At 47.8% G+C, this 27500-nt stretch overlaps 1 protein-coding gene across 5 annotated transcripts in view; it reads left to right on the top strand.

Moving 5' to 3' along the window:
• Positions 1–27500, top strand: part of ZNF407 (zinc finger protein 407) — a 433426-nt gene that overhangs the window by 396010 nt on the left and 9916 nt on the right. The window contains exon 9 of one of the 5 annotated variants that reach the window (XM_032309885.1): positions 4998–6640. The exons of 3 other annotated variants lie outside the window; for them this stretch is intronic. In XM_032309885.1, the coding sequence (XP_032165776.1) occupies positions 4998–5050 (53 nt within the window). In that variant the 3' untranslated portion in view covers positions 5051–6640. One more of the 5 variants, XM_032309886.1, reaches the window with a different exon arrangement.

The following is a 27500-nucleotide window of genomic DNA, read 5'->3' as shown; positions in this document are numbered from 1 at the left end:
AAATTTAAAAATGTTACTCCTGAACTTCGCTGGATTTACTAGCCGCCAGCAACAGCAATCAGAGCACTGCGTTAGATCTCACTCGATCAGTGGGAAGGTATTACACATTATTATTATATATTATTATCTGAAGGATTGAGATTATATCTCCACAAATCACATTGTGGATTAAATTAAGGTTTTCACAGATTCTGTCTGAAATATAATTGGGAATTATCTGCATAATTTGGATTGCTTTCAAAATGTGAACTACTGGAAATATGAATTGTTAGCCTGGCATTTCGACTGTGTTAGACTTCTCTAACTCTGTAGCCTGATGAGATATTGAAAGGACGTGCTTTAGAAACATCTTCGACTCCACCTACGCACTGTCTTTTCTGGATACTTTTGGCTGGGGGTCTGGCTAGCTGGTAGGAAAATGGAGCAAAGTGGTTGAGACCCCACCTCGCCTAGGAGCTCCTCTGGCAGAGGCCCCTCCCCAACAGGGTGCCAGTGGAGTGGCTTAGAAAGCACCCTGTTCCTGCTGGGGAGCTGGGGAGGGAGAGGCTCTGAGAAGGCTGCCGCCTTGGCCCAGGCCCTGCTCTGCTGGCCCCACCTGGAGTCCTAGAGCAGGAGTTCTGCTCCAGCCAGCATGGCCGCAGGAAGGACAGGGCTCCCCCTCCCACTCTGCCACAGACTCGCCTTCTCTTTAGGGATTTGCCATCATTAACAAACGCTCATTAAGTCAAGGTCAGTTTAACTTTCTAGAATCGTGGGTTTGCTGACCTGAAAGCTGTCATTCCCTTTTACAAATAGCAGTTCACGCACTGTAGGGGCCGCACGTGTGTTCTAACAATGCTGATCGCAGGTCTCACGTATCACCTGTTAAGGACCAAGTTGAAGCAACTAAGGACGGACGTTCACGGTTTCTGTGCTGTTAAGTGTGTCATGGCCACCACTTCAAGAAACAGCTTTAAGGAACATGAAAGCAATTGTTATACCTAATAATGCAGTGAGGTAATAAAATCAGTGGATTTCGATAATATTTATTTTCTATTCTTTAATTTTTGCACAAATTAATCTTGGAGTGGTTCTGCTCATTTTCTCTTTCCTTACCTCTTTCTCGTGAGGAGAAAATAGATAATTTTTTTTTAAAAGGACATTGGTAGTCTTTAGAGTGTAGAGAAAATTGATCAAAATATTAATTAGACTTTTGTTTTGCTAGTTTGCATCAGACAGATGGAGCTCTGATCTCTAACAGCACCATGACTCATGAAACTGCGTGTGTACTAAAATGCCATTATTAACACAACAGTAGTTTTCAGCAGTTGGTAATTATTGGCATAATTAAACATTTATCAAGAAACGAGTATTTATCATTCATTAAACTTTCATTAAAAATCCATCTTAGCGCAGGCTAGATTAGCCAGTGATTTTCAAGTGATAACTTCTTAACTTCTGGCAGGAATAGAGAACATTTTCATAATAACTAGAGTTGTACACAAGGTAACGTTCCAGGAATTGTGGGCAATTATAACATTTCAGATTCATTTTGTATTAAGTGTATTTTAAGACTTGGCCCCAGAGTGAGAAGGTACTTGGCAATACTCTTCAGGGTTCCCAGCGTTTGGCACTTCTTAGCAGCGATCTAGCAAAACATGTTACCCTTGGCAAAGGAAAGTTACTGGCGAGCAAGCTCTGTCGTACTATTTACATAATTTAAATTCCCCAAAACATGGGTGTTTACATATTTTAGGATAGGAGAGTTTCCACCATGCACGGCAGCCAGCCTAGAGGTAGGGACACCGGCAGAATCACACAGCAGCACCCGCGCCCCAGGCCATCCACCATCCGGCTCATGGGCCGCTGTCCCATGTCTGAATAGCTGTCTCATCACATGGGGCCTTTGTCACAGATTCTGTCACGTTAGGTGCAGACCATGGTGGGTCGGTGGATATGCTCAGTTTCACGTTGTGCTGAGTTTCATGTGCTCATTTCCCAGAATCAGCAAGAAGACCTAAATGGTACAGTATTTGGCGTGTGGGGAATTGTGTCTGGTGGCCGCTCTCAGCAACTTTCTTCTGCTTGTACTTGTCTGACTTTATTAATTATACCTGCTGTCGAGTATCCAGTCCGATTGCCCCCAGCACCACTTGAAGGAAGCATACCTGGGTCTGTGTAGAAAGTTGAAATCCCATGACATGGTAACGATAGCCTTCCAACCTTCTCTTCCTGTGACACCACGGTAGACGTATGTATCCCATCGTGTGGTTTCTGGTCACACTTTACCCCCAGTCACCATGGACACACAGTTCCATGCTGGGTGCCCCTGCTGAGAACACACATGCGTGGGGAAAAGTGGTATCCTAGAACAAGGCTGCTTGGGAAGCTTCACATATATGCTAGAGCTTCTGATCTTACTCGATATTCAGCGACTTTGCTTTTGTTTTCTCCTGGGCAAAAAATTTACTGTATCAGTGCTTTTATGTCACAGGAATGAATTGAATTTGTACCCTTTAGTGCAAACAACAATAGACAGAGTGGTAACCTAGTGGAAAACAAATAGACACCCCGTCCCTTTTGGGGATTCAGAGAGGTTCAGAAAGATGGAGCTGACGGTGGAGAGGTGGCAGATAAAAAGAGGCCAAAGCAGGAAAGAATCCGGCGGTCATTTATTACCATGCCATCTTCATAGTGTTTGCTGAACCAAGGTGGAGAGTAATGATTCAGACAAATGACGTTAATCATAATAGCTGGCCCTTTGGCAAAAATGGAATACCTAGCATTGCAGCAGGAGACCTAATCAGATCCTCCAAAACTTGCTTCCAAAGGAGAGAATTTTCTGTCTAGTGTTTCTGTCGATGGCGTCCCATGGGATATATCATCTCTAAAGGAAACCGAGAGATCAGAAATTGTGCCCTCTTCCCTTCTCCTTTCCCTGACCCCCTTCAAGATAATCACATTAGACTCAATGATTAATATTTATGGTGAAACATATTATTTTTATATCTTCTCCGTATTTATCTAATATGATAAGATGGCGAGTGCCGTAATGACTACTCAAGTCATATTTTCCGTAATCCTGATCATCAGAGTTTAGCTCTGCTCACTTGGAAATGATTTTAAGTGGCCTGGTGCATCGTGAAACCAAGCAGTGTCTCACACACACACACACACACACACAGGCCTGTGTTCCGGGATTCTGCGTGGAAGCATAGTGGGGTCTGTTCAGGAGTTGACTGATGGTGTAAAGTGTATTTTAAATTCATCTGGTGAACATCTACTCAAAGAGGGTACTTAATGTCCTCCTTGATCTTTAATATATGTTAAAAGCTAGTGAAATAATTTCATTTGTCTTTACCCGGTGTTGGATTTTTATGGATTTTTTTTTAAAAATTAGCCTTATCTGTAGAATGTGTTCGTTATTTTTTATAGATACTATTTCATTAACAACAAAACCAAAATTCATTTCATCCTAAATACTTCCTGATTGATTAATTAGGAACATTTCTCATCACTTTCTCATGCGCACTTTGGCGCTGAGATACTCGGAGCATAATGTGATTGTGTAGACGGGAAAACCGTGTAGAGACCCCGTTACATATCACCTCCAGGGGGCAGCTGTGTTGACATGTGGGACGTTAATGTACACACTTTAGATTCTTTGCTTGATTTGCTGTTTTCTTCTTCATAACTCGAGGTAAACAGTCTGTGCTGCCACAGAACATGCAGGTTAAGTGTTGTTGCCGGCTGTTCTCCATCATTAAAGTAAGCAAGAGTCAGCCGCGGAGGACGGACGGAAGCTCTTCACCTGCAGGCGCCTGGTCATTTCCCGTGTCCGCTGCGCGCAGGTCTGCTGGGCAGCGCTCGGGCCGTCTGTAGCACGGCGCCACGGATCGAAGCAGGAAGCTGCACCAGTGTGGCTGACTACAGTTCAGGTGTTTTCGCATCCCCCATCCCAGTGACAAATTTGGTTTTTGTTTTTGGTTTTTTTAAGTGCTGTTCATTCAAAACTTTGTTTCTGTGGTTCTGTGTGATTTTTTTTAAGATTTTATTTATTTATTTGACAGAGATCACAAGTAGGCAGAGAGGCAGGTAGAGAGAGAGGAGGAAGCAGGCTCCCCGCTGAGCAGAGAGCCCAAGGTGGAGCGCTAGATCCCAGGATCCTGGGATCATGACCTGAGCTGAAGGCAGAGGCATTAACCCACAGAGTCACTGAGGCCCCTGTTCCTGTGGTTGTTGCCTGGTTCACCCAAGTGCCAGCTTCGTCTGGGAACACAGAGTTTCACAGATGAAAGCGGTAGAATTCTGTTACTTTAAGTAAGTGGCATTTTGTGTTCCCTCATTGTCGCGTTATGATACTTCCAGGCCTCAAATAAGGAGACAAAGCAAATCGTGGTCCCCCCATACCCATCGGAGAGCAGCGTGGCCGGCGGAACAGAGAGATACCCTGGCCCTTTGTATCTGATCAATAACCAATTTATTAGTCATCACATCCGATAAATAGAATACTGTAGACATTTGTTTTCATCTAGCAGCCAGCAGGCATGGGATCATTTTCTTTTTTTTAGAAATTAGAAGCTGCCGTGCACGAGAAGGTACATGACTGATCGGCCGTGCACCGGACGCTGCCAACCGTCGTCACTGGACGGCCTGTCCCCGGAAGTCTGGTGTGCATCAGATCACCAGTGGGCACCGCGTCCACTCGCCTCTGGACCATATTAGAAATGCCAGTTGCTGACTTCTGAGGCTTCTGTTAGCTGAGCTATCTCGTGATAGGGAGAGGTATCACACCAGAATAGGATCTGTAGGTATTAGTGTCAAGAAGAATAATGTCTTGCCTGCCCTTTCTCCCGGTTATTGCCCGGGTTATACAACAACCGGGATGAGTCAATAGAAAACAAAGCAGCGAAAGGAGGCAGGAGCGGGGGGGCCGAGGGGAAGCAGCAGCGCCGCAGAAATGCACGACTTCTGCTGGTGCCAAAAATAGTGTGCGGCTTCTCTTCCTCCCCGAGCAGGAGCGTGCGCCAGAGTGCCTGACACAGCCTCGTCGGCATCCCCCGCCACGTGACGCCGGGGCCAAGCCGAGGGTACCTGCCGCCGGGGCTGAGAGTTCCAGAAGCCCAGTCTAAGTTTGAGCAAGAGCTTATCAACCCTCGCAGCTGGATTACAGTGATGATGAGAAAAAGACTGTAATTCTTTGATGTCATTCTCATTGTGATTTACGTAGAGGAAAACAATGTCGATAGAAAAAAAAAAATCTGTGGTGGGGGGGCGAGTGGTGCCACTTAGCGGTTCCTTTCTGAGCGAGGATCCTTTATTGTTTCACGGAAGAGAATCCATCCCGCGTGCGGTTACAGCGACACACCTGGATGAATCAGGTCTACCTTGTTCACGCCCAGGATGAGGAAAATGATTTATTATCCTTCCCTAGAATTTCTCGGAGCGTTCTAAACTCTAAAAGCGGATTACATTTGCGATTAAATCCTAACAAATGTTGTTTTAACTAGACTGCAGTGTGTGTTATTGACAACAAGCGACTTTTCTTCTCAAAATAACATTGGTGCTTAGGCATGCAATTTACAAAAATGACAAGAAAGGGTGGTACTTTTCCCAAGGTGAATGTGAGTTGACTGATTAGCTGGTATTTTAACTTGGATTCTTGCAAATTACAGACATAAGAAACCCTGCAATTTATATGTACTTTAGAAGTGAAAGCTTTAATCCCGTGATTCATGAAAGTAAAGTGGTAATAATTTAAGTACCATATTTTATTTATCCCTCAGACTTGTCAGCTGATACCAGAAGTATTTCTACTATTTTGGGGTTGCTGCCTTTGGCCACCTAATTGCTTCTTAGGAAGTAAGAGGGAAATTGCTTATATAACTACACGGATTGTCTTTGGCAGCATCGAGCCAAGGCATCAATCAGTCCATCTGGGTAAAATCACAAGCTGACTCCGATATTGCTAAATATTTATACTGTCAAATACACACAGACATCCAGATGAAAGGAGGCATTCATTAGGAATTCTCCAGCTTGTCAGTTTAAAGATGTAGATTAGAGCAAAACCTCCCACTATGGTACTGAGTGCTCAAGAAAAGTCTATATTTAGCCATTCTGAGCAATAAATATCATCATATTGCCTCATTTAGGTAAATAGAGAATAAATATTGTCAAGATGATCTAGAGATAATGTAAACAGATCCCTGTTCAGACTCTGTGTTACAGGGGAAATTCCAGGACAGTGATGTGCCGATGATGCTTTTTGGTTTAACCCTTCTTCCTAATCACATCCCCCTCCTCGTTTTGGTAACAGAGATCATGTTGCTGACAGATTAGGGGAAAAGATGAAGGAAAAAACTCTTTTTAGCCACAAAGGTGATTTCAAGTTATGGGAATAGAACACTAATTAGTGCTTGTGCTGCGGTATTGTCTGAAGAGTTGCAAAAGCTGCTGCCGAAAATAAAGATATCTGCAGCAACGGCGAAGTTCATCTCCGAGTTGCACAGAGCTGACGAAGCCCGTCGGTCTCAAGGGCACGTTCCCGCTCTGAGGCCGCGGCATGACTTGACAGTTCACCGAGGCTGCGCTCAGACTGCAACGTCTTCTATAGCCCCGGCCTGGGAGAGGCTCTTCCACACCGTGAGAGCGCGGGGTCCGGGGCTGGCACGCGCGCACCGTGGCTGGGCTGAGACCTGGGCAGGCGCCCTCGGTGGCGGAGCAGCGCCAGCCGCCGCCGGGAGCCCAGGACGCCTTCTTCGCAGGGCACGCGCTCTGCGCTCTGCCCTGGTAATTGATAATCTCAGAAGTTATGCTCAATGGGAATTTTAACTGATGTCAAAGTTTTAGTTAATTACACTAGATGATTTTTTTGAGATTAATAATTAACATCTCTCTTTATAACTAAATATCCATAATTAATCAGCAAATCATAACGTGAAGACTAATTAACTTCAAACTCAAATCTTAACAGAAAATCCATATTACTCTCCAACATCATTAATTACCAGAGTAATCAAAGTTCCCCCTCTTGGGATAAAACATAAAGCTTTGTGGGTTTATCAGCTAAGCTGTTGGCACAGAAGACTTTCCAAAGTAACTTTAAATGGCATTCCCGCTTACAAAATTACTGGATTATTCCAACACATTTTCATTGGCCAGACACTGCATTATCAACAAGCCGCTCCCAGCAGCCGGCTGTGTGACCGGCTGTGTGACCGGGAGGGCAGAAGCTTCTCCATGGTATCTGGGGCTTGGGTTTTTGTTTCTGGGGATTATGGTTTTTTTGTTTTGTTTTTATTTTGTTTTGTTTGTTTGTTTCCACAGGAGGTTAACACAGCAGTTTCTGGCAGGCAGGCCGTTTGGTTCACCGCCTTCAAAACTACCTTGTGCCCCTTTGTCTCTCTTCCCTCCCTCCCCTCTGCCTCACAGAAAGCCACTGAGCTGGTTTTAAATGATTAGTAACAAGCCAAAGTGCATACCTGACATTGTTCACACACGGGGGATTTTTATTCAATACTGTCAGTTATTAAGCATTAAAGACAACTTAAAAATAAAAGGGATATTTTGTAAAAAGTAGGAGTACAATGCAAGGAAAAAAATTAATGTGAACATCCCAGGATACAAAATGGGACCGTTCCCACTTCTGAGAGTGGTGGCACCACTATTAAAAATTGAAAAGTGTCTTTTTGGGTTTTCATGTAGGAATTTAGGAGTTAAGAGTGTATTTAAAATCCATGTTTCAATTATTGTATCACTTAATCTTCCAAGTGCATACATCGAATACATTCTTTTGTGTGGCAGCTGTAAAAATCCTAAGTAATTTTTACTGTCAAGAAAACCCTGAATAAATAGGGGCTGTTCAGTTCGGCAGATATGTGAGGTTATGTGGTGGCAATCAAGAACTCCCAGCACTTCAACTAATGGGTTATGATCAGAAACTGTTCCTAATAGCCAGCTAGAGGGATCCGAATATGAAGATTTCTATAATTTTGTTGTCAGCTTGTGATGTACTCTAGTGCTAATTATTTGGAACAATTATGTTTTCCTAATAACAAAAGAAGAAGCAGTGAATTAAGCAGGCTTACCTTCAGATCTTCAGATAACAGTTTAAATGCACTTGCCATTAAGAAATAGCATTTCTTTTTGCTTTATGGAGCCCTAATTATTGAAGATGCTTGTCTTTTACAAATCCTCTGCCTCCACTTCTTTTAAACCTGTTTCGTGTGTCAGTCTACACTGATGACTCAGTGACTAGTGTTTTCTCAGTCTTAGGTTTATGCCCGTACCTCCCATAGGCTGCTTACTCCGGTTAGTTATTCAAAAACCATAATTAGTGCAGTAATTAACGTGTGGATCCTTCAAAGAAGACTGCTGGAATCATGGGACGCCTCTCGTCACTCTCGCTGATGTGCGGATGATAAAGAGACTCAGGGCCGTGTGACAACAGATACGTGTTATTGCATATTTGCTGCTGCGGGGAGGTTCAGACAGGACCTTGGTCCACAGAGCCCCAACGTTGGCAAAAAGTAATTATCCACACTGTTTCTATAATTCAACTAGGTGTTATCCTGCATTTGCAGCTGTCAAATCATTTGTTTTAAATGTTTTTTTTTAATATCTTATGAATACTGGAAAGTTTTGAGTTTTGCACGTTATCTCTTAACCAATTTCCAAGCAGAGGTGCCAGGCCTGCTGGCTGGCTGCTGGCTCTCAGGCTTGTGTTGTGTTTCTGCTTTTGTTTTTGTTTTCTGTCATCCATTATGGAGAGAGTCTTTCTCGACAAATTGATTTCAGGCATGTGATGGTAATTTGAGTTGATGCAGGTTACAGTTTCAAAATTGTAGTCATAAGGAAAAGGCTCAATTTCATACATTTCCCCAGGGAAATTTTTTGGTGAAATCTCTGTTTTCTCATAAGCTGGATCTGTTGTTTCGCAGCCATGGTAAATGAGTTGTATACAATTAGATTTGGCTGGCCTGACGTGGAGAGAGGCACAGGGACAGCTCTGTCACATTCGCTGCCATCGAGCTGGCCTGCTCTCCGTGGCCACTTCAGCCGGAACGCTTGGCCTTCAACTTCGTAGGGACGTGTTCCCGCTGTCGCCCAGTGACTTCTCCCCAACTTCCAGAGTGTTTGACCCCCCCCCCCGGGAGCTCACTTGAGCAGGGCTGAACAGCCCAGTGAGACCAGTCATGCCCTTCCCAACTGGCAGAGGCCTTGAGAAAGCCTAAGGCTCTGCACACCTTGCCTTGTGCAGAGCCCATGGGTGTAGGGTGCTGGACACTGGGTACTGGGCACTGGGTACTGCGTATCGCTGGGTAACAATCACATTTAAAAAAAAAAAAAAATCCGTGTTTATATTGAGTGGCTGTGATTGAGTCCCATGTTTACTATGTTGAGAAAGAAGATGATGGGTGTTGATCTTCATGCAGAATGGGGTGAAGAGACTAAAAACTGTCTTCTTCCCCATCTTGTCAGTTGGATTTGTTTCTTCATACATCTTTACCCCCTTCACATCCTGTCATCTGTTCGGAGCGCACGGTATGTATCTTCTCTCCGTTGCGGGGTCAAGAGTTGACTGTACTTGGTTTCAACCGCATGATAACCGAACTGTTGAGTATTCGAAGCGCATTCGTAGCCTGTAGCTGGGAGCGCGTGCGCAGCCGTCTGCGGGCGGACCCTCTTTGCCTCCCCGACACAGAGCCAGTGGCCGCCCCGCGCCGCCCCGCACCACGCACTCCTGAAACTCCCCTGTGCCGAGGCTGCTGTGAGCAGTTACTGTCGGTTCGGTCGGCCTTGATGCTCCTGCTCATACACAGACTTGTAAACCCCATTCTGGTGTGTGAAAAGCTGCTCTGAAAGCTGCCACGACCTAGCACGTGGGGAAAAGCGAAGCACCACGCAGTGTCGCCCCACGCCGTGGCTCATACCGGGTCACGCTCCAGCTGTAGGAGTTTTTCTCACAGAGGCGGTAAGTGCCCCAGGAGCGGGTGCTTCCGCAGGGAATCAGGAGCCAGGGCTGCCCACCCAGCATTAAGCACAACCGCAGGTCAAGCGTGTGCCGCCGGGCGCCTCACACACTCTTCCTAATGCTTAAAATACACCCTGCCAGGTGCCATGGCCACGGTCTAGAGACAAGGAAGCAGTTTTAGAAAGGCTCAGTATGCTGTCTGGGCGCTTGTCACTAGCTGTGGCCAGACTTTCTTTTCAGTCTGGAGCTACCTGAGGTGGAAGTTGGACCGCAAGTCACATCATTAAGGAAGAGGTGGCATTGTTGCCAGATAAAAACCTTACCAGCTGTGCAAGCAATGGTCAGAACTCTGACTCTTGAAGAAGGCACCCGTGGCCACCACTGCAGGATCCCTGTCTCCTGAACTGTAGACCACACACAGGACCCGTCTACACCACCAATAGCTTGACTTCATTTGCATATCACCGCAGCCTGGTGGGGACTGCTGGAGGCCTCCCACCTTTGGCGCGTATGGGAGCACACAAGAGCGGGGGATGTGCCAAGCAGAAAGCCAGTATTCAGCTCTAGCATAACCAAAGGATAAATAGCAACTAAAAAGCAATGTTAATTGACCACAGTGACACCCATTGGGTGGGCCTTCGCACCCCGTTTTTGTATGAAGTCGCATGCATTGAAGAGATGGTGTCTTGCTGATCAAGTAGAGCGTAGCATGCTTGCACAAGTGTGAGCCCAGATCGGGGGGGAGAACCTCCCGGAATCTCCCGCAGACAGAACACAAACCCTGGCCTGACAGAGGCCCATCTTCAGCTTGAGACAATATGCATCTCCTTTCTTCAGGCGTCAGGCTTATAGCGACTTGGCTTCTCTGGTATTGCCCTTTCATTTAGCCTTGCTCGTGTCTGCGCAGTTGAAAAAACAAAACATAGAAGTGAATGATAATCCAGCCTGATGATCTCTGTCATTATCAGACTTCAGAAGATCGTATGAAGCCCAGGATTTACATCGTCTCTAGAAAATAAATATGACACTAGATGGAGCAGACTCGTTTCCAGGTGTTAAAGAGAAGTCATTGACTCCGAATAACTAGACGTGAAGAACAGAAGGTCGTAGTACCATGTAACCGTAGAGTCCCGAGACCCCTTCGGAGGAGAATGAATGATCCACTTGGCCCTCAAAGGCAGGAACATGTCTCACAGCACTTGTGACAAAGTCACCTAGACGTGCTCAAGAACTTCTCATGTGAAGGAACATGGTGTTTCCATGTAGTGTATTCACTATGTTTTTTTAAAAGATTTTATTTATTTGACAGACATAGATCACAAGTAGGCAGAGAGGCAGACAGAGGTGGGGGGGAAACAGGCTCCCCGCTGAGCAGGGAGCCCGATGTGGGACTCGATCCCAGGACCCTGAGATCACGACCTGAGCTGAAGGCAGAGTCTTAACCCACTGAGCCACCCAGGCGCCCAGTATATTCACTATTTTTTAAGTTGAAGTTTAATTTACATACAGTAAATATAATCCTCCTTAGGTTTGCAGTTGGGTGAGTTTTGACAAGTGTGTATAGTCAGTTAACCATCACCACCATCAAGTTCTAGAACATTTCTCACCCCCAGTTCTTGGTTGTCCTTCAGGAGTACTCCTTTCTAGAACGTCATGTTAATGGAATTGTATATTTTGTGGCCTTCATTTCATGTAGCGTCATGCTTTGAGATTCACTCCTACTCTCGCACCCACAGGTCCTTATTCCCGCTTGTTCCTGAGCGGTGGTCCGCCATGCAGCTATGCCACGTGTGTTTATCTGTTCTTCTGTGGATGGGCATTTGGGTGGGTTCCAGTGTGACTATGAAAATAGCTGCTGTAAACATTCAGGGACAGATTTTCTGCAGACACGTGTTTCCATTTCCTTAGGCGTGGGATTTTGAGGTCGGATCATCAGAAATCACAAGACTGTTTCCCATCATTGCTGTGCCAGTTTGCACCCCCAGTGGTGGTCACGCATCGGAGGCCCCTTTGCTCCGTGTCCTCGCCAGCACTGGGCATCACCGGTCTTTCTTTTAGTCATTCTAATGATACGTAGTCCTGCCTCATCCTGGTTTGCATTTGCATTTTCCTAGTGACTGATGATGTCGACTGTTTTTTGGGGTATGTATTCTTGTATGAGTTGGTCTAACTTTTAGAAAACTCTTCCTCCTAATGAGTTAAAACATATTTCTGGTGGACTAGAGCTACCCGGCTGGTGTGTTGTCCCCTCCTCTACTTGGAAGCCTCCCAGGCACTTTGGACACTGTTTTCTTCTAGGTTTGCCCGCATCTAGACTTGCCAAGCCAGCCTCCTTAGTTGCTTTCCTCTCCCTCCTTCTCTTGCTCCCCTGTTCATGTGGCATGGAGTCTTCTCTCTCACATCCGTGCGGACGTGTTCCAGTTAGTGCCTGTGAGCCACCTCCCTCTGTTAAAATGTGGTTTCTGGCATCAAGTATGGTGGTCTCCTGCAAGCGGCCAGAGATGGGGCTCCCCTCTGGGGCAGCAATAACATTCTGTCGTGCTCAGATTTAATGAGCGACCCCTGTGGCTTTACCTAAGCTCTGGCTTAAAATGTTTCACTTGCCAAGTAAAGTGCCCCATGTCTTGATGTTAGAGTCCAACCTCAGCTAGCTAAGTATAGGGGACTGACAGGTATCAGTACCTAGAAGGAGTGCAGGAAGCAAGCTGATTTAATAATCAGTGACACAGTTTTTTAAATTGCTAAACTGCTAGGTTTACTTCGGACACTTAGAGGTGCTGAGCAGTTGTGAATTATTCTGATTATCTTTAATCTTTGGTGTATATAGCAGTATATGCTTCTGTACAAAGTTCTGAGAAATATGCAAATACAGTCAGAGAAAGAGAATTGATCCATGGGACCAAAATATAAAACCCTTCTGAAAGCGTATGAGAGCAGAGAAGAGGACCTGGCCTCTCCTTGAATCTTTAGAACCTTTCCTTGAAGGTTTCATAATTTGCAGCACTGGTACTAGATCTGGTTTTAGGAATACATACTAACATTTGGGGGCAAAATGTCTTGCCCTTTGAACAAAAGCACAAATTTAACTTGTTTACCTACAGCTTCCTTGAAAGGAGTTTGTTTTGTTTTCATAAGGAGACAGACCTTTAGAACTTAGATTCCTCAATGGCTCTGGCTTTTGATTTCGAGAAGTCACTAGAAGATTCCATACTGTTCACAGATCCTGTTCAAACTGGTTTCTTTTACTGTTTCCTACTCCTCCGTTACTGAGAGCAGCCCTAGGTCATCCTTCCCAGCAGGAAGTGGACCTGAACCTAAAACAGCCCCGCACTGCTGTCATTTTTAAGGCCCTTTCCTAAAACTGGACAACTGTGAGTGACAGCGAGATTTTCATTGTTAGGTGTTGAGATAGGAGGTGTGAAATAAATATATTAATTTATTTTATTGTGAAGAAATTACATCAGTATGCCAGATGTGACTAAAACCAAATGACATTCATCTTACTTGGGGAAAAAAAAAAGAAGAACTAACACTTACTATTTTGTGTGGTATTTAAGGTTGTTTATTTTCTGTTAGCGATCACCATGTGGGTGTTTGGGACCAAGACTGAAGCTGTATTTTTCTATCCATGTTCTTGTGGGTTCTTACGCTGCCCACAGCCACTCTCAGTGCTCAGTCTAAACACACTGGAGCAAATTCCATTAGAGCAAAGACTTGCTTCCAGGATTTTATTGTAAAGTCAAAGAGTGTGTTGTCAGCAATATGTGACTGAACAGGGAATGACATTTTTTTTTTTCAGCTTGATTGGGAAATAAGAGAGAGAGAGAGAGAGAGAGAGAGTGTGTGTGTGTGTGTGTGTGTGTGTAAACCGTGCAGCTGTGATCATCTCAACAAAAAGTTTTATATTAGAACTGTCTAGCTGGAAAGTAGAAGTTAACTCATTTTAGTTAAAATGCACGTTCATACCTGAACCATTCAGTTCCTGGTGTTTACATAAGATGAGAAGTCTCAGCTGATCTGAGACATGTTAAATTCCTTCTCCGGGCCTAAGCTGGGGCGTTTGGAAAAGCGGTCAGCAAGTCATTGGCCGCCTTCACGTAGACCCTTTGCCTGCGAACAGTAGCAGTGTGGCTGAAGTTTCTAGAAAAGGAGTCATGAAGCATGCCAGGCCCATCTGTGCCAACCTTCTACGACAAAAGCACCAATTTTGTCATCGCTTCCTTTGTTCGAGGTGCCATTCACGTGTCTGGGTTCTGAATGCCGAGTCTGGGGGCGCCCATTACCCGCTGCCTTCTCTGGTGCTGTTTTCTCTCTACTCTCGTACTGGCCGCCCCACACTCTGTTCTCTTGCAGAATGGAAGCTTTAAGGTCCGATGTTGAGTGATTTTATAAGGTTTCGTGCTAACAGACCAAAGGGCTTTGTTTTTGGATTGCAGATCAGTCATGAATGGGGGAGGGGCTGAATATGCTTTTAAGCAGAAGGAGCAGATCTACGGCTTTATGTGTAAGTCTCAGAATCGATAAACGTGTGATTTTATTATGTTGATGTCGGTTCTCATTACCTTCATGAATGGGTATTTCCTGTCTTAATGCACAGTATTTGCATGTGATGAGCCAGACAGTGTAAACAGGGCTTCTTCTAATGTTCCTGAATTTCCATTCCAACGGTCAGAAGTCATTCTTACTTGTAAGCACACTGGGCCAACTATGGTAACTGTAAATCCATTTGAGCTATGAAAATACTTCAATCAGCCCATTAATTTCCAAATCTAAATGGCACAGTGGGCTACCGTATTGTGGAAGGAGAGGTATATTAAGTACTGAAGAGAATGTCCATTCATGGCTAAACAGGAAAGGCCCAACCATACTGTCTCATTCTAGAAAGACAACAGTATGAGCCCAGTGACTAGTGGCGCTTTCCAAAAACTAAGCCATGGCTGGGATCAGGTAGCTCAGCCCTCAGAGGATCACGGATTCGGAGAATTCTCCAATGAGCAGAATCTGAGCGACGTCCAACCCCCGCTGGGTTTCAAACCGTGTTTGGAGAGCCTTGAGCCCTCCCCACGCAGTGGTGAACCGAGCGGCCATCCTGCTCTGTCTCCGTCTGTCTTGGACGCGGGAGTTCCAGGGACAGGCTTTAGCAGTCCTGATACTTAGCATGAGCCAACAGTTAGAAAGTGAGCCAGCCCCCCAGCTAAAGCATCACCCTCCGTGCAGCGGACCTCTGACGGCTGCTGCCTCGGCATCCGTGGCGTGCAGAACAGGTAGCGCCCACCTGGGCTGAGCCCCTTTGAGCGGTGGTGGAAGGCGTCTGTGTGCTGATTGCCTCTCCTCCTTGATATTTTCTGTTCATGGTGCTGAATTTACAACTGATTTTAAGAAAAAATGTACGCACTTTCTGTGTTAAGGTTTGAGCTAAAAAATCTTGGATCAGAATTTGGTGGTCTGCTTCCCTAGTGTTTCTTGCCCCATCTTTCCAAGTGTCCAGGCTAACTACGGGCCAAAGAAGTGTCACGTTCCTGGCAGTTGCTTTGTAGGTTGGAAAGGAAGGAGGCCTTTTTTATTTAATAAGGCTGTATCTGAAATCCAGACTACTTTTGGGCATATCCATTAGAATCTTTAACGTTGTACGTAAAAATGAATTTCAGAAGTAGGACAATCAAACCAAAAGTTGAATAACGAAAGGACATTTTGAGAAAAAAGGAAGCTCAGTGAGGGTGAGGCAGGCTGGCTAAGTTGTGATTTGCAGGGCTGGTTGGTTCTTTTCCTCTTGTGTGGGGAAAGGCAGGTGTGTATGCAAAGCTGATCTGCCGCCAGGAGTAACGAGCACCACGGAGGTCTGGACAGCGGAAATGACTCAACACCCAGGAAACACCAGCGAGGCCCATTCTCAGAGGCTGGACTTGGGAGCATGGGAGGGTTTCCATTGCGAGCCCTGGGCAGCTCCAGCACGGATGCCAGCCGGCTGAGCTCCTGGTGCAGCTCCTCAAGGCACAGTCTCATTACGGGGCATTTCCTAGGGGGTCTTTCTGCCTTCGTTCTGTGTGATTTATCCACTGGACTTCCTGGAATTTCTATTAAGAATTCCAGATATTTAATAATACTTTTCAAAGCATAGTTCCTGCTAATAGATACCTCGGCACCCTGTAAATGAGGTACGACAGCAACTGTTAGATCGCCAGGATAATACAGACATACGAGCGCAGTAATCAAACGGACATATATAAAAGCAGAGACGTATGGTGTCACTCGCTCTGTTTTGCCCTTTGGCAATTCAGCTTTGAGTTTCTTTCAGCCAGCGAATGAGGAATTAATTCAGTACTGTCATGCTGATTGTCTTGCAACTCCAAGAAAGAGTGGGACATTTTTGTTCAGAAAAATACCAAGGAATTTTAATAGTGAGCAGAGGTGAAGGTAAGCAGGAATTTCCATATTTCGGTGAATGTTTTTCCCAAGTTTCACGCACCTTCTTTTTTTTGTTTTTCTATTAATGAAGCTGCTAATCAGATCGTGTTGTATCCTGATCTTTGTATAAAAATGCCGTGTGTCGGTGTTCATGACACATGAGCCACGTGCTCCAAAGGGCCGTGGCCAGCATCATGTACTCTGGTGGGAAGGGGACCCAGGCCGACACACGCCCTCGTCTTTCTGCGGGCTGTGAGGTCCGTGTCTCCTGTCCCTGTGCTCTGCGCATCCCCGCCCTTCTTCCTCTCAGCGATCTCGTACTCAGAAGGGTACACTTTGAGGCGCCCTGGTGACACATGAGCTTGCAGAGACCACCTCGTTCCGGGTTTAGGACATTACTTTTTGGCTTCTCACACACTCCATCAGCCCCTTCTTTCTTGCTGTCCAAGACCACAGGTCTTGACTATCTAGTCATCCTGCCAGGCTCTGCCTCTGCTTTGACTGCCAGTGTCCCCTGGGGCTCAGAACTTTGCTCCCTTCTCTGCCTGGCTGATGTCACCCTGTGGTCACCAGGGATGCCCACCTGTATCCCGGTCACAGCCAGCCATGCCGTCTCCAGCCCAGCGCAGCCTCCCCCCGGCCCGTGGCATGCTGCTGCTAAGAATCGACTGGACACCTCTTCCTGGCCTCCCCCCGGAAGCCAGTTCTCAGCTTGACTTCTGAACCAAGAGCTGCTTTCCATGAGCTGAGGCTGGAATCCTTGTGCCTTCAAAAAATCAACAAGATTATTTTCATACATTTTTATAATTATGTTTGAAGTGTTTGCTTTGAAATGACAGGGTAAGAGAGCACTTTTGTAAGCACTTATTTGCAAATAATCTTGATCAAATGAGTACAAGCTGAGGACCTTCTGAAAGTCAATTTGAGGTAAATTTGTAGAGTTCCTGTCATCACAGTTTCTCCCTGGACGAATAGTTTACTCTCGGTGTCTCTTCTGCTCCCCGTCATTAAACGCGGTGCACTGCAGGGTAAGCTGCGCAGTGCGTGACCGGGCGCAGGAACACGCCCCAGTGCTAGAACCGTCAGAGCCCGTGTAGGAAGCTGCTTCACTGCGACGGGTCCTCTGGGTGGACGTGTCACTAGGAGCCGCTGTCCCCGCTCACAGAGCAGGACTTGGGGTCTCAAGGTCTTCTGCTGCTATTGGGACAAAATGTTCAAATACCTTTCTGATTGATTTTCTTGAAATAACAATGGAAACTGTTGCCCTTGTCATCGAGAATGGCCTGCACCCCTCCCCCCCATGGCGCCTCAGCAAAATGCTGGGGTTTCGGGAAGTACCTGCTGGATTGAAGAACATTTCCACTGACCTCAGATTAGTCCTCCAGACCGTGCTGCCCAGAGAGGAAAAGAGGAGGCAGGAGGAACTCAGGAAAGAGCTCAGAGACTGAAGCCTCCAGAAAGAAGCCCGTGAGCTAGTTCATATGAATGCCTTGGACCTTCGCACCTTCCCCTGAGACCAGGAGCTCCAGCCGTGCAAGTCTGTGACGCCCGCCACAGCAGCACCCCTTCCCTGTCTTCCTCCGCAAAGGTGGACGGGGTCCGACCACTCCTCGGAAAGCAGCGGTGTTACAACTTGCACGTCCCTTCTCCGCATCTATGCCACAGATCCTTTCCGAGTCTCCTCCACCGTGTTATTTCCTTGCTTAAACTTCCTCATTGGTCTCCCGTCACGACAGACGTCCAAGTTCAGAACCCTGAGCCTCCCAGGAGTGGAGGAGCCCTGCCAATCCCCTGCTCCCCTCTCCTGCCCCCACACTAAGACTGGGCAGCCACGCCACATACTTGCTGGGCTTAGAACATGCGTGGAATGGTGGGGGGTTGTCTCCGTTTTCGTTCACTGCCCCACAGATTCCTACTTACCCTTTCAGACCTTGATCTTTGTGAGTATTCGCCTGACTGCTACCCCAGGCCAAGTGAGTCCTTCTGTCTTTGAAGGCATGGCTATCTGAATGCGCGTTATGTGGCTCCTTTATATTTTATTTGTCATAGTTCTCTAACATGCCAGTATCTTCAACTAATTAATTTCTTAAAAGCTAAGCCATAATTCTTATTTGCCTTGCTGATGTAAAGAATTAAATACAAAGAGTTTAGCTTCAGTGTTTGCTGAATATATAATAATTAAGAAAATGACCTGAAATCCCCAGTTCCTAGATGGCACATCCAGCAAATTTAAATACAGTAAGTAGAACTAAAGCCTTGGGCTCCCTCGACACCTAGAGAACAGTGTTACTGGGTAAGGAAGAATTTACTAGGAAACTGCGTCTTCAGTAGTTTCAAACTCTGTGGCAGGCTTTCCACCTGCTCTGGTTGGCCTTCCGATCTTGGCGGGGCCCCAGGAGCCGTCAATCTGCCATCTCTCGTGATGACTCAGCATCTTTCAATACTCAGATCTGTGGTTTGGGAGAGGATTTCTCGCTGTGCGGTTCCGTACGTAAAAACATGAAAACTGGGTAGAAGGCGATCCTCGGACTCTCTGGGACATGTTTGGGAGCGGTTTGACCTTCCCGACCTATAGTCTGTCGCCTGGTGTGACTGGTCAGGACAGAGTCACGGCCCCTTCTTCATGCGACTTCCTTGGGCTTTCTGCCCCTGCCGAGGTTTGCTCCAAAAGCTGTGTTTCTGTGTCACAGCGGACTGCTGCCAGCCCCTTCCAGCTTCAGGACTCCTTGAGCCCAGAGGAACCCTCTTCCCAGGGAGCCGCTATGGCCACGTGGCAGGTGTTTCGGAGTCTGACTCCTCGTGGGAGGTCTGGTGGCCTGTGCTCAGTTGATTAGACCGTCTCTGTCACTGCCACGGGCTGGACCTCAGAGGCGGGTGCTATCTACCCTGGGTGGCATGGTCTTGCTTCAGAATTTCGGGGACCTGCATTGTGGTTCATTGTCTTGGACTTTTCAGGCTGCTCTAACAAAGTCCTGGAGATTCCGTATCGGTGGCTTATAAACAGCAGAAAGGTATTGCTTACAGTTCGTTTGGCTGTGAGTCCAAACTCTGGGAGCTGGCATGGTGAGGTTACAGACTGCTGATGTCTCGCTGTGTCCTCACAGGGTGGGCAGAGGGAGCTAACTCTGCCCTTTTAGAAGGGCACAGATCCCATTCAGGAGGGCCCCGCCTTCCCAGCCTAATCACCTTGCAAAGGCCCGACCTCCTAATACCATCAATCATCCCTTTGGAGATTGGGATTCCCTCCTGTGAATTTGGGGGGACCCAAATGTTCGGCCTGTAGTATGTGCTTCTGTACTCCACCTCCCCACCCCCTCACCGACACCAGCACCGACGCCAGCACCGCACTGCCTAATGGATCATGACACAGGGCCCAGGCCGACCTGCACCACAGTCTGTCCCCACCGTGGAGGCCATTCCTGGTCCCTTGTCCTTTTGAAGACTGGCAGCGTCCTGCGTTACCCAGAGTGTGGATGGGAATAGCATTCTAGAAGCGGAAGGAGTTTCCTCCAGAATCCGGAGAGGCCTACCACAAAGAGCTAAAAGGAATCCCAGGGCTCCGGCAGGCTCTCCCCGAGCACGTACTGGCAGACTGTGCTGGTCAGCTTCCTGAAAACGTGTCCGTCACCCCGACTGTCTGTGAATGTTCGGATCTGCTTCCAGCTTCAGCAGATCTAGAATCTGAGTCTCAGTGATTAGCAAGGGTAACAGAGGCCCGGGTTTGACTTCTCTTTGCAGGATTCCCCAGAAGCGGCCACCCACCCGTTCCTCTCAGGGGCTCATTACTCAGGTGTTATGTTCATTTCTGAACCAGTGCTGAGGTCAGGCTGACTCCCCGGAACCCCAGTCTTGCCTTCTAGTGCCACGGAGAATGGACCCCTCTTCATTTCCTGTAAAGACAGTCCTGTAATATTGGAAGGCCTCACCCGTGCTTTATGAGCTTTTGAGTCCCCGAGAGTCTTTGTTTCTGTGCTCTGTATTCACGCCTGTCTGGCAATGTTGTTCTGAAACTGCAGAGCACTGATTGCCCGTGGCACCCTGGGCTTGTGTGACCTGTGCGCCCTCACGCTGCCCCTTCCCTTTCTGAGCCTGTGCTTATGCTGGCGCGGCTGTGCCTGCTGTCGACTTCACACGCAGCTACAACCCACAAGCACCTTTCTCCCTGGCTGGAAGCTTTTTTTTTTTTTTTTGGCTCCTGATTGCAGGACTTCATGTTGGTTTACATTAAAGGCAATTTTGTTAAATGTAAAGCATACTTCAGATATTTTAGTAAGCCAGGATTATTCTGCATGTCCGTGTGTACTGGTCATACACACACCGGTTTCAGTTGCTGTGACCTCTCTGCTAGGATGCATCTTACTGAAAATAAAGAATAATAAGGCCTAACATCCCCTGAGCCCCTACTTTGTGGGACTCAGAGCTAAGCATTTTACATGGACTGCCTCACTCTTCAAGACAATCACTCTTATGAACCCCATTTTGTAGGTGAGATTCTGAGATTTAAGGAGTTCAGGTGACTGTCGAGAGCAACGAAGATCCAAGATCTTGTGGTCAGGCAAGCCCGTGACGCCAGCAGAAGATGCATGATCCCTGGGTCGGAAGCAAAGGGTGTCATTACCTGTAACAGAAGCAGTAACCATGGATCGGTGTTTGTTCTGCTCCCTAAATCCCAACTCCCGCAGGTGACACGGAGAGGCCCCGTAGCACCCGGGCGCAGCGGGCCGTGGTGAGCGCCACCTCAGGAGAAGAGTCCAGCCCTAAGGAGCCCAGATCTTGTATTACGAGCGCTGACCTGGCCGGTCTCTTTCCCCAAAGGGATGCTTGTTTCCGTCCTATTGGACAGTCAGTAAATCTGCCCTTTGCTCTAGAAAAAGACACGGTGTCTGTCTCCCAGGCTGTCAGCTTTCGGAACATCCTTGAAGAGATGATGCAGAAGAAAGGCACCAGATGGGCAGCAGCACAGAGACCCACGGAGAAGTGCTCGCCCAGACCGTGGCGAGGAATACCACCCGGGTGTGCTGACCCGTGGCTCCGCTCTGCTTACTGGAAAGGAGTTTGAAGATTGTCCCTCCCCCGTTACTCTCTAATGAACATTAGGGCAAAGGGAGATTCTCACCCTCTTCCTTAAAGCAGTGTTAGGCCCTGCTCTGTGCCATGCAATGACGATGCCCCAGTGAGTAACAGAGCCCCTGCGCTCTGGGGAGCGCTCTGTCTGGCGGAGAAGATTTGTTAGGATTCCATGGGTCACAGGTGTGTACATACATAACATCTGAAGTGACATTCAAATTAAGGACATGCACCATTAAAAATATGTTAAGTACCTGATTCCTATGTGTAAGTTTTAATCAGTGGCCTTCGAGCCTACCTGTTCCTGTCATATTGACTGAGGAACTGGTGGGTTATAAACATGACAGACCCCAAGCGTGTTCAGGCGTGTTCCTCCTGGGCACGTTCAGGGGACCTGCGAGTTCTCACAGTGGCCATGCTGCTGACCTTCCGCGCGGGCAGTTCCTCTTCTGAGTCTTGTTCCGAGACAGGGATCCCGGCCTTGCTCTACCACTTACCAGTGGGTCCTCAGGACTGTCTGTGATTTGATTTTCCGTCATGTTACCTCTTAATGAGGGACAAGAATCACATCGGAGCCATATAAATAGTGAAAGAGAGCTTGCTCCAGGTTCCAGGGGAGAGAGAAGAACAGACCCAGAACATAAACTCTGAACCTTGGTGCCTTTAAAGCTGTGACAGTTTCTCACATATCCTGCCCATTCAGAATGTGAGGAGCTGCTGAAGACCTAGCAAGTGTCACTTGAGCACCAGGCCTGCAGACTTGTGCTCCCGCTAGACGACACTAGTCCGAGACGGTGCGTCATCAGATGATCGCCCCAGAGTGCTTCTGCTCAGGGGGCACCTGGTGTGCGCCCTGGAGAGCAGAGGCCGTCCCGTCCCGCCGGCTACACAGCTGCCGGCCCCGTGTGTCAAGGACTGTGGTTCAGGATTGACGCTCAGTGAAGACCTCCGCACGAGGCGTGTGACGATGAGAACGCAAGCAGAAAAGTGAGCTGGTTGGAGCGGTGTGAGCTTGGCCCGCGTGTGTGTATGTTCGTGCCGGTGTCTGCACACAGATGGACATGTACGTGTGTACGTGTAATTTCAAGAAAAGATGAAAATTTGACATGGATCATTAAGTGTATATTTAATTTCAGAAGTTGTGGTCTGCGTGTTTTGTGATATAATTAAATTACCTGGTGCTGTCAGTGGTATCAGAGTTGTGCATTCATTGGTGGTCAGCAGCGTCCTTGAGTATCAGGATGAGGCATTTGTTGTTCCAGAGAAAAGCCGCTCAAGGAAGCAAGGAGGACGACCCCGATGCCAGACACAGAGCGCAGGGAACCCCCGATGCCAGACACAGAGCGCAGGGGACCCCCGATGCCAGACACAGAGCGCAGGGGACCCCCGATGCCAGACACAGAGCGCAGGGGACCCCCGATGCCAGACACAGAGCGCAGGGGACCCCCGATGCCAGACACAGAGCGCAGGGGACCCCCGATGCCAGACACAGAGCGCAGGGGACCCCCGATGCCAGACACAGAGCGCAGGGGACCCCCGATGCCAGACACAGAGCGCAGGGGACCCCCGATGCCAGACACAGAGCGCAGGGAACCCGCTGCTGCTGCCTTCCTGTCCCCTGACGCCCCACCGGGGCCAGGCACGTTGCTCTGTACTCTGTGACTCTGGCCGTTGCAGGGCAGAACGTGGCCCACTGAAACACATTCTAAGTTCCCTCCTAAGCTTTGTCGAAGGGCATTTCGAGCGGGCTGACAGCCGCGTGTCCGTAGGAACTGGGCATTACCTGTCGCATCAGTATTTCTGGTGGGAGCTCCTGAGTTGTCATTCCGCGCCGTTGAATTTCCAGCCTGTTCAGGTCACCGTTCCCCAACCGGAGCATTTTGGGGAGCCCCTGTGTGGTGCGTTCTGCTGCCTGACACCGTGTGAGGTCTCTGCCCTGGTGTCCGCACCTGAGCATCGTGTCGGCTGCAGGTGGCTCCTGGCATGCGTGGCTGTTCCGTGGCCAGATAGAGCCTTCCCAGAGCCACAAGGCCCTTCAACTCCTTAGCGAACTCACGATCATCTTAGAGGGACTGTTTTCAAGTTTCCAGCCCGATGCGACCCGTGTGGCTGTGTGTGGCGCCGTGCGTGGCTTTGCCCCCTGCCTGCGCCCCCTCACCAGGCGTGGTGCCCATGGCTCAGTGCGCGCTTAGACGTAGGGGCGTGGAGTTGCCTCTAGACACACCTACGCGGCTTCCCCGGTTCCCGCCCACACCTGCTGCAGCAGGCCTGCAGCCCCTCAGGTGGTCCGGTCTGGAAGGGATTGTCCTCCGAGCTTCCCCTGCCCCTCAGAGAACCAGCGGGTGCGTGGGAGGGGTGTGCCTCCGTCTCTTAAACCTTAGGTTTCCGGCACTGCATTTTACTCAGCATTTTAATTTGCAAGTTTGTTTTTATTGTGTCTGTTTCAAAGCAAGGGTCAGACCTTATCGTGTATCTTCTGTTTGATATCTGTTCAGTCAGTTTTAGACTTTATTACCCAAGCGTATGATACTCTGCAAGTGTTCAACATAGGTGTTTAACGTAGGCATTGAGGAAGATGTCCACAGTAAGGACTGCAGTAGGCGCCGGCTAAAAACGAAACGTGTCTTTATTTCCACCTTGACCGTGGCAGCGCTTGCACCTCCGTCCCAGCCCCGTCCCCATCGCCGTTCCATGCTCGTGCTCGGAGATGGCAGCTGCAGGCCCAGCCCCCAGGTGGCCTGCCTGAGTCAGCCTGGGCGGCCCCACGCACAGCCCCTGCTCACTCTGGCTTTCCCAGAACGAATCAGGCCACTGTGAGATGCCCATTTCCTCGTCTTGTCCTGGAAGTTGCTGTGAGCAGAGTCCTGGAGCATCCTCGGCACCTGCAGGCGACCCGCAGGTGACCGGTCCTCCAGCGCCGGCCGAGTGTCTCCACACCCTGGAGTTACGTGTTCGCTGTCCTTGGCAGTCATCCGTGTGAAGAGGTCGGGCCTCGCCATGCGGCCCCTCACCCACACGAGCCGGCTTATAGGGAACTAGCAGTGATGTGCCCAGAACACATGATTCATTTTAATATGTGCGGGAGAGATTCGCATTGTTTTAAGCGTACCCAAGCAGCTGCTGTCACTCGGCTACGAGCAGATGTTGGACCTCCAAAAGCTTTGCCGATAATTAAAATACTAACAGTGAGCGTTTTACCCCAGCTGCAGGTTCTGCTTACTGTAAATTTGATTTTAATGGTGCCTCTGCGCCGTTACTGCGGAGTGGTTTGCTTTTTACCTGCGTACAGAAGTGTCTGCAATGAAGACAGACGTCTGCTTCTCGTTTCCTCGGGAAAGATACGAAGATGCTGTAATACAAGGGAAATCTGAGCGTGCCCGCAAAAATGAGTGTGATCTTTCTATAGGGCTTGCCCAAAAAACAAAGGGAGACAAGTTTCGTGTGTCTGGTTAGCCCCCTAAGCCTGCCTTGGAAGAGGAACGCCCCAGGAACAGCACTGGCTGACTTCTTAGCTGCCTAATTTTACCTTCGAAAATGTGCATGATTTCCACAGCTTTTGAAAAACAGGCCTCGTCCCCGAATATTGTGTTATCTGTACCGGGAGTTTGAGAGGCCTGTCAGAGGACAATAGGAGAAGGTCTTTGGTGCCCCAAATTTCTTGATACTGTCATGCAGGAAAGAAGTCCGGGCCCATCTGAGGTGAACAGGGGAGGCGGCCTTCCAGCAGAGGCCCCTGGGCCGCTGCTCACGTGGGACCTTAGGAGACGAGTCCCGCATCCCACGGGTCGAGCTCCTGGGCTCCCCTCGGATGCATCAGCCGGTACCACCGAGACGGGTGCAGAGCAGGCAGAGGGCCAGGGCCCCAGGGGACGGCACGCCCAGAAGCTGGAAGAAAAAGCGTCCAACACTGAGCCCTCCCAGTGGCCAGGGGCTGCTCTTCATACCCCCAGATGTGCCCAGAATGCCAAAGGCCCCCTGTGCTGACCCCGAGACGGCGGTGCTGCCTTTTCCCTTTGCTCCAGACAGTCCTTAAGACCTTTGAGCCCTTTCTGCCAGGAACTCGGCTGGCAGGTTTTAAGAAGGTGCTCTTCATGGGTAAATGACAAGATCAGAGCACTTTGCAGTTTAACTTTAAAATCCCATCTCGTCCTTTCTGTCTCATGAGTCAGATTTCCCGAGCTCTGTGGCTGTCACAGCTCACCTGCCCACACGGTCTGCAGGCCTCTTCCACAGCCAAGTAACGGTTAACCACACCCGCCCCTTGACATCTCTCCCAGAAAGGCCTGTCAGGATAACCTCAGAGCACCGCTCGGATCTTCCTGCGGGAGATTTGTGTGCACGGCTCCCATTAGATCCTCACGCATGGAAATGATGATATATACCTAAGAGTCTGATATAATACAAAATTTCTTAGGGTTTGTGACTTTAAAGGTAAAATATTGTCTTTTATTCTTTGTCACTCTTCAGTGCCCATGGAAATATCTGGGCCCGCAGAGACTGTTCATGGTAAAGTTAGAAATCTGGCCAGTCATGTATTTCTAACTTGAGATAAAATTTATTCTTAGTTTTGTCTGAACATTGTAGAATTTCTTTCATGGGTCATATCTGATTATCTGTGATCACTACCAATCATAAAGGTGGTACTGATGATAATTGAGAAAAAGGGACTTACAACTTTGGTCACCTTAATCTGTGTCCTAGCTTACTGTAAGTATTCCTTCACTAAAAATTGCATGGTGTTTCTTACAAAATTGTATATTTGAACTTAGGTGGAAGGGTCTGTCCGAAAGGATGTGGACTTGAGTTAATTTTTCACAGAAAAATAATTTTCCTCATCTATTCTTATAAAATGGTGGCCTTGGGGCACCTGGGTGGCTCAGTGAGTTAAGCGTCTGCCTTCAGATCAGGTGGTGATCTCAGGGTCCTGGGATCAAGCCCCACATTTGGCTTCTATGCTCATTGGGGAGCCTGCTCCCCCCGACCCCTGCTGCTCCCCTGCTCCTGCTCTCTCTCTCTCTGACAAATAAATAAAGTCCTTAAAAAAAAAAAAAAAGCAACCTTCACAAAATGGAGGACAGAGCGATGGCTGTTCCTGTGACTCTAGCATCTGCCTTTATACATTTATTGTGGCACAAAGCTGATAGTTTACCAAAATGCTTCAGATTATTATGTTGTGGTGTATTTACCAGCCTTAGGCCACTCATTGCAGAATGACCAGAACAGGTCTGTGCTCTGAAATAAATCTCACTAGTACAGCTATCATTCTTCACAGGCATGCCGGAGACTAAAAATAATTTTAATTTTGTATCTCCAGTCACCTAAATATTTTTGATTTATGTGTGAATTTTATTAACACTGTCCAGAACACATAACCCTTGAAAATACTAGTCACAAGGTACTGACACATCCATTGTTCTCTCAAAAAAATTAAAAAAAAAAATTATTATTATTATTATTTTTTTTTACAAAATTGTCTTTTTGGAGTGGAGTTGCAGGACTGAGAGGCTGCTCTCGCCCCTTGAGGCTATCAGTTGTGGTGGAATTCCTTCTTCAGCCCTCGAGTGGCAAGTTCCCTCAGGAACGTGAGGCAGTGCAAAGCGTTTGGCCCAGGGGGCACCCCTCGTTTGTGTTGTGTCCACGTGGAAGCCCTGACTCCTTCCAGACCAGGCTGCGGCAGGAGGAGTGCTCTCAGGGACATCGTGCAGCAAGGCCGGTCATTCTTATTGTCCAAAGAATGACTGCGCGATGGAGCGATTATTGATACTGCTTCGACCGGCTGTGCTGTTGTAGGAATAATTTATCCCCTGCTTCGAAATTTCTACAAGGTTATATTGCATTGAATTTTAATTTGTCATTTTTTCTGCTCTCACTTGAAAAACTTATAAGCTTTTGTGACATTAAAATATGGTTCTAATTTATTAGCATAATCTGTTAATATTGTTTCATTTTAATAGACATTAAGTATGATTTCTTAACGTTCTTGTTAAAATTACATCTTAAAATTGAAGTCAAGAAAAATTATATGTGGTTTAAGAATCACAGCGTCATGTGTGCCCCAAATTTTTATACGAAA

This window comes from Mustela erminea, chromosome 13 (genome assembly GCF_009829155.1).
Source record: "Mustela erminea isolate mMusErm1 chromosome 13, mMusErm1.Pri, whole genome shotgun sequence".
Lineage (NCBI taxonomy): Eukaryota > Metazoa > Chordata > Mammalia > Carnivora > Mustelidae > Mustela > Mustela erminea.
Note: the sequence above shows the minus strand (reverse complement) of the source record. Positions and strands in the feature narration are given on the sequence as shown.